Here is a 6702-nt window from a genome sequence, read left to right on the forward strand (position 1 = left end):
TTCTATAAAATTAATTTTATTTTTAACTTTGGGCAGACTGACTGCTTTCTTGGCTGTGAATGCAAAGAGCGGCGGACACAATTATCATAATAGTTAAATTCAAATTGTGTGCTTCCGTTCACATCCTCCTGCAGTCTAAGTGTGTGAAAAGCGCCGAGGAGAAACACTCTAATGACCTCTAGCGTACATTTTTAGCCACAGCAGGCAACCTGCAGGGAAGGCGAACCAGGTTCTCGCGGGGCTGATTATCTGCTAAACATATTTAATTTATTTTGTACAAAATATAAACTCTCTTGGTCTTGATATTTAAATGGGTCATGCATAATGGACCCGGTGCATGAAACAACCTACAGGTGAATTCAAACATGTAGGAAGTTATATATATATATATATATATATATATATACATGCATACATACATATATACATATATATTTATATACATATATATGTGTGTGTGTGTATGTGTGTATATATATATATATATTAAAGCACTCAAAATGACAATTGTACTCTTGATTTTTTTTTCTCACATATTCCCAGTATTACTGTTTTCTTATACATGCCAGAATGAATGAATGGAGTAAGGCGCTCTCTGGCCAAAGATGCAAGATAATATCACACACTCTAACCACTAATTCTACTTTCACATTACCAGTGTCACAGACTTACAAAGAATAAATACCGCATATTAATTTTGTTGATCATTTCTGACAATATCCCTGATTGTCTTGGTCCTTTTCTATCGTGGGACATGAAATGACCCGTTTATTAGTGCTGTTGTCATTTAATGTTTGAACTGCTATGCCTCAGTGTGGCACACTTCTCATGATAAAACTGTGTGCAACAAGTAAAAAAAACCCTGAAAAATTCTCTGATAAACTGAGTTTTTTCAGACGATCTGGTTGTAAATGCTGGATTTTACTGTGAGCTTTTGTTGCTATTAGAATTCAGTGAAAAGTATGTCAGACTGACTGATTTATTCTATTGAAGGCTGAAATGTTTTTTTCTTCTACGCTAATGATTTTTATTATTTATTTTATGAGAGGCCTTATTGCTGAATGTATTAAAATGTGAGCTGTTTTTTTTTGTAATAGTTTCATGAACATTACTATATCTCAGTGGACTCTATCCTCTCCAGACGAGAGGGTCCGGCCCAGGGTGGGGCAAGCTGGTGGAGGGAAGGAGGAGTCTTCTGGTCTTCGATCGGTGGAGACAGGGTGAGGGCAATTGGGCCAGAAATAGAGGGTGGGCTCTGAGGAGACAGGGGTGTTAGGACCTGTGGGGGTGGTGGAGAACTGGAGGATGTGGGGGAGGTGGTGGTGGTGGTGGTCGTGATAGTGGTGATGGGGGAGGTTGTAGTGGGTTTGGCTCCCAACTGACTCATTCTTTTTTCCAAAGCCTGGTTCTTCTGCAGCGTTTCCACGTAGCTGAGCTGCAGCTGCGCCTGGTATTTTAAAACCCGCTCCTTCTCGTCCTGCCAAGTGTGTCGCTCCTGGTCAAAATTGAGGGCCTGACGCTCCCTCTGCTGACGCTCCAAGCGTAATGCAGCCTGTAGCTGCTCCAGCTGCCTGCGCAACTCTCCTGACTCATCCCAGTGACCATCCTGCGCCCTCTGTGGCTGTTGGGCCTCCTGACGCAGTTGTGCCTCCTGGCAGAGTTGCACTTCGTGCCGTAGCTGGGCCTCTTGCCGCATTTGGGCCTCATGGCGGAGCTGTGCCTCCTGTCGAAGATGCGCCTCCTGACGGAGCTGCGCATCCTGACGCAGCTGTGCTTCTTGGCGTAGTTGGGCCTCTTGACGAATTTGGGCTTCGTGACGGAGGTGAGCCTCCTGACGGATTTGGGCCTCCTGGCGGAGTTGAGCCTCAGGTCGAAGCTGAGCATCCTGACGCATTTGGATGTCCTGCTGCACGTCACGCCACTGAGCTTCTTCTCGCTGCTGCCTCTCCTGTCTCTGAGCCTCCTGCCTTTGGGCTTTGGCTTCATCACTCTGAAGGCTTAGCAGGGTGTCAGAGGTGGGGGTGAGGGAGTTAGTGGAAGGCTCAGTGGGGTTGCGTGGGCAGTGCACAGCTCCCCAGGGGGGCAGGAGTCCAGCAGCAGCTAAGTTAGGGCTCATTACAACTTCTGCTCCTCTGCTCACTTCACTCAGAGCTCGCTTTAAACTGAGCACCTCTGCTTCAAACACTCCCATCTTCTCTCTGAGGATGGACACCTGAGGAAAGGAAAGGACGTGGGTGGTGAGAAAAGACACAGTTGAGACAGAGAAAGTTGCAGCTCAATTTGCTGTGGATGTGCTGTGTTGAAATGTATGAACTAGAAGAGACGTTGTTATAAGAAAACAGATAACATGACAAAATAACCACAGGAAAACTGTTCAGTTAAATGTATATATATGTATATTAAAAAAATCAAAAATATCAATATATTGAAATATTGCAATATTTCATTTCACAATACTGTATTGATATTCTACAGCACTTTATTGATTTTTTTTATTAATAATAAACCTGCTATGTTCCAATTTTAGTAACCTGATGTTAAGCATGTAACAACAGCATTCTATGTTTACTATGGTGAAGTTTTCCAACAATTAATTGTTTGAAAAAAACTCAATATATTGTCGTGCCGCAGTATACCAAAATATATCGTATCAATGCCCCTGTATTGTAATACATATCGTGCTTTATCGCCAGATTCTTGCCAATACACACCCCATCATACAGTATATGGAAACATACACAATTATATATAGACCATTGTTCCCTGTATGAGCTTAAAGGAACATTTCAGACAATTTTAGTTCATTTGTTTTTGGTCAAGTTGGATTGTAGCACACAAACAGCTCGATCTGTGCTTCATTTATCATTAGATTAATAACAGATTATTATGAATGAAACTTCAGACTAACCTCAGACAGAGTCCTCCTGAGTTCCCCCTCACACTTCTCCAGCTCCACACTCTTGGTGCTGTAGGAGTCCTTTAGACCCAGCATGGCCTCCTCACGGTCCCTCAGCTGGGCGTTCAGCTCCTTCAGTTGCCCTCTCAGGGCCACCATCTCTCCAGCTCTTTGGGTCACTTCAGCCTGACTCTCCCTCAGCTGTTGTTTGAGGAGTGAGATTTCACCCGCCTTCTGACACACCTGAGAAGAAAGCGAGGACACCGGTGATGTTCTGTCGTCACAGGGTAAATAGATTTGAGGTGCAAGAGAAAGACTTGTTGTTCCATCACCATCACTTCAATCTCACCTCCCATTTAGTCTCTTCAAGCCGAGGCAAAATGTCAGCCTGCTCCTTCCTGTAGTCCAGACACTTCCTCTCCAGCTCCTCCCTCTGGGCCAGCAGAGCTGCGATCTCCTCCTGGAGCCTCCTCTTGTCCTGGGACAGACGGGAAATCTGGGCCTGCAGTGCTGTCTGAGAGCGCTGGGCACGTCTGGTAACCTGCAATGGAATGATCACAAGTGTGGTCTGATTTTTAAGATTCTTTACTCTCTACATTCTGACGCCTTTTAATGCTTATAACTTGGTTCCATTTGGTTAGAGGTATAGAGGTGAGGTCACCTGCTGCAGGCGTGAAGCGTAGTTCTGCCTCAGCTCGTCCATCTGTCGTTCCCAGACACGCTGCTTTTCCTCAAACACCTGAATGATGGCTGCCTCACTTTGGTCCAGGTTCCTGCGCATATGCTGCACCTGAGAGAACATCAGTGGACTGTTGGTCCATCCATCCATCCATTTTCATCCGCTTATCCGTTACCGGGTCGCGGGGACAGCAGTCGCCACCCAAATCACATTGCACCGTACCAACCCCCCCAAACCTTCCTGCGGGTGGTGAGTCCACTGGAAGGTACTGGACTGTTGGTCTTTTGTAGTAAACAGGTGGAGCTGTTCTAAAAGAAATAACTGAGGGGAAATAATTGCTTCTGTATATACTGTATATATATAACATTAAGAACAAGATAAAAAAAAAAACAGCTGAGAAGAAGAATAATGATACTCCTGTATAATTCTGCTGTGAAACCATTACTATCTGCATTATACTTTATTGGTTTGTAAAATTATTTTTTGGGAACAGTTGTTGTTTTCACCTAGCATCCAAAATGTTTAAATTCAAAAGAGTTTAAAAGGAAAATTCACTCCAAATGTGGACGAACAAAAAAAAAGTTTTACGTGAACAGACAAAAAAGACGGAATAGTTATTTTTGCTGAATTTATAATTGGTCTCTGACCTCCTGCTCCTTCTCCCACAAGCGATCTTCCAGGTCCTGGATGATGTCATCAGAGGAGGGGGAAGGCCGTAGGGGTGCAGGAGCATCACTGAGGTGGCTGAGCCTCTGGTAGGACGAGGAGCTCTTACCTGAGGAGGATCGTCCGCTGTCTGAGGTGCTGAGTCCATTCTGGAGGGATGATCCATACAGTAACTCATTACTCTCACTAATGAGAACAGCGACACCTATTGAGTAGATGATTAAAGCGTGTGAGTGTAGATGGTGGTCAAACCTGATAGCCAGGCTTCTCCAGCTTGTCAAGGCCTGCAGCTGCTCCAGCCATTCCCAACCTGTTGATGTGGCTGGTGGAAGCACTCAGAGGCCCCAGGACAGCTGGAGGGCCACAACCGGACCCAGAGCCTGTGTAGGTTGGCAAGCTAGTCAGGGAGTTTCTACCTGAATCGGACATCCCTCCCTGAACCACTTCATTACCATTCCCCCCGGCTTCACTCCTGCTGACCCTCACTGGGCTGTCCTGGTCCAGGAGCAGGGCCTCCGGAACCTCTCCTGATTCTACTCCTCCTCCTCCACCTCCTCCGTCCCTGCCTCTCCTGCCACCTCGGCTGTCGCTGTATCCCTCACTCCTCGACTCATTCTTGCCCTCGTTCCCTGCTCCTCCAGCCTGGCCCACCAGGTTTTGCATGGAGTGGAAGCTCTTGGGAACCACCGGCTTGAAGGCAGAGGGACGGACGAGGCCTGAGTTGCTCTGCATTGCCTGGGACAAAAGGTAGTGGAAACAAAGACGAGCACGGGGGTTAAGGGACACCACAGCATGCAAAAACATGCAGTATGTTAATCAGTTGTCCAATACAGTTTAGGTACACTAATTATAGCAAAGATTACACTCTGAATTGAAGGCAAGACATCAGGTTTTCTTGTCTTTTGTTCAGCAACAAATTAAGTTAAAGCCAATATTTACAAATGATCTGAAGAAACAAACAGTGTTAAATGACAAAATGAATGTTAGTATTTATACCAAAAATTGGAACCATGCAAAATTCATGAACCAGTCCAAGCTGTAGAAAGGTGTGAAACACATCCTGTAACATTTTCTTGCTTAATTAGAGCAAAGTTTGAAATAGTGTGAAGTTGGTACACTTCAGGAAAATGCAGGAAATGGAGCTTGGGTTTCATTGTCAAACATTCATTTTACATAAACAAACAGAAACTGAAGTCTGCAGCACTTTCTAAATCAAACAGAGTGGACAAATTATTACAAAACCTAATTAAAAAGAACAATATTTTTTGATCACTTTTGATGTATTAAAGATTTATTTAAGCCTGACTACAGTTTACAGTCACCACTGCTTTTCATGACGCACCAGGCATTTCTAATAAGTCACATATCTGGACTACAGGCAGGGCAGTCTAACTGTTCTAAGTCTACACAACCAGTTGTTGAAAATAAAGTCCTTTTCTAGCAGAAGATCCCAAAGATGTAAATATGTCTTAACAAATTAAACTAAAATTCAACACGTCAGTGATACCTTACATATACGGAATACTCCTTGTCTCTTATCCAGTTACTGTACAAATGTGGACTTGAATATTTGGTTGAGGAATCCAAACGTACATCTTTTTTGTACCATTTTTTCTTTCACAAAAATGGTAAAACATGGACTCATTCTGTTCTATAACATCTAATGCAGTGGATTTGAATGAATGAAAATGATTGATGATCGTGGCAGCATGATGTTATTTTTTCAAATGTAAAATACTGTAGAAAAACATGAAGCAACTTTTTGCTCCTTTCTGTTTTTTGCATTCTCGTCTGATTCCCTGTGAATTTTCACAATTTAATTCTTCGTACACTGATCACTGCTTTTTTAAAACTATTATTTAGGGACAATTGTCTCGTAAAGTTGATCACAAAGAGGTGAGTGATCATTTATCTGGTTGCTCTTTTTAAACTAATTTTAAATATGCAAACCATTCTGATCTTTTTAGCTTGACTGCAGTGTTCCAACTATTTTGGAGTGTGTTTGCAGCGTCTTTATAACCCCATGTAATTAATCTTTTTGTCATTTAAACAAACCTTCTCGTAAACAAAACCCCAAAAACCTATAAATTATGATTATTACATTTAAGAAAGTGTACCACCTGTCTTAAAAAAATCTGTCATTATTTTCCTGCATTAAAAAAATAAATTAAAAAAGCAAATTTTGCAAAGCTGTATGTTGGAGATCTTTTTAAGACCTATAAGAGGACAAAAAATGCCCCAGGGGTGACTACTTGAACCACATTCCCGTATCCCGTGAAGTACCTGCTCCAGTTTTCCTGACACTGGCATGATCTTGGGTGGGTTGTGGTTTGGAGGGTTATGGCTGCCGGGGTTGTTCTCACTGTCAGCTCTGGTCGCTGCCATCTCTCTGTGCTGGTGTGGATTCATGACAATGCTGCTCTTCTCGTTGGCTCCTCGGCCACCGATGTTCCCGCAAACG

The 6702-nt window shown here is 43.3% G+C and overlaps 1 protein-coding gene across 1 annotated transcript; it reads right to left on the reverse strand.

Moving 5' to 3' along the window:
* Window positions 1-458: 458 nt before the first annotated feature.
* lzts3b (leucine zipper, putative tumor suppressor family member 3b) lies at window positions 459-6696 on the reverse strand. Its single transcript, XM_008336011.2, has 8 exons — window positions 6525-6696; window positions 4694-4976; window positions 4494-4621; window positions 4223-4390; window positions 3558-3686; window positions 3246-3437; window positions 2909-3139; window positions 459-2212 (listed from the first exon to the last, which is right to left on the reverse strand). The coding sequence occupies exons 1-8, from the start codon at window positions 6648-6650 to the stop codon at window positions 1112-1114; spliced, it is 2358 nt and encodes a 785-aa protein (XP_008334233.1). The 5' UTR covers window positions 6651-6696; the 3' UTR covers window positions 459-1111.
* Between the last annotated feature and the right edge of the window lie 6 nt (window positions 6697-6702).

The sequence above is a fragment of the Cynoglossus semilaevis genome, chromosome Z (assembly GCF_000523025.1).
Source record: "Cynoglossus semilaevis isolate Cse_v1.0 chromosome Z, Cse_v1.0, whole genome shotgun sequence".
Lineage (NCBI taxonomy): Eukaryota > Metazoa > Chordata > Actinopteri > Pleuronectiformes > Cynoglossidae > Cynoglossus > Cynoglossus semilaevis.

What these genes read in the sequence shown, in the direction of transcription:
- lzts3b (XM_008336011.2), bottom strand. Translation starts at nt 6,650, where the DNA reads ATGAATCCACACCAGCACAGAGAGATGGCAGCGACCAGAGCTGACAGT. An exon ending in TGGAGAAGCCTGGCTATCAG is followed by an intron (nt 4,391 to 4,493) that starts GTTTGACCACCA and finishes TCATCCCTCCAG; the next exon opens with AATGGACTCAGCACCTCAGA. An exon ending in ACGCTTCACGCCTGCAGCAG is followed by an intron (nt 3,438 to 3,557) that starts GTGACCTCACCT and finishes ATTCCATTGCAG; the next exon opens with GTTACCAGACGTGCCCAGCG.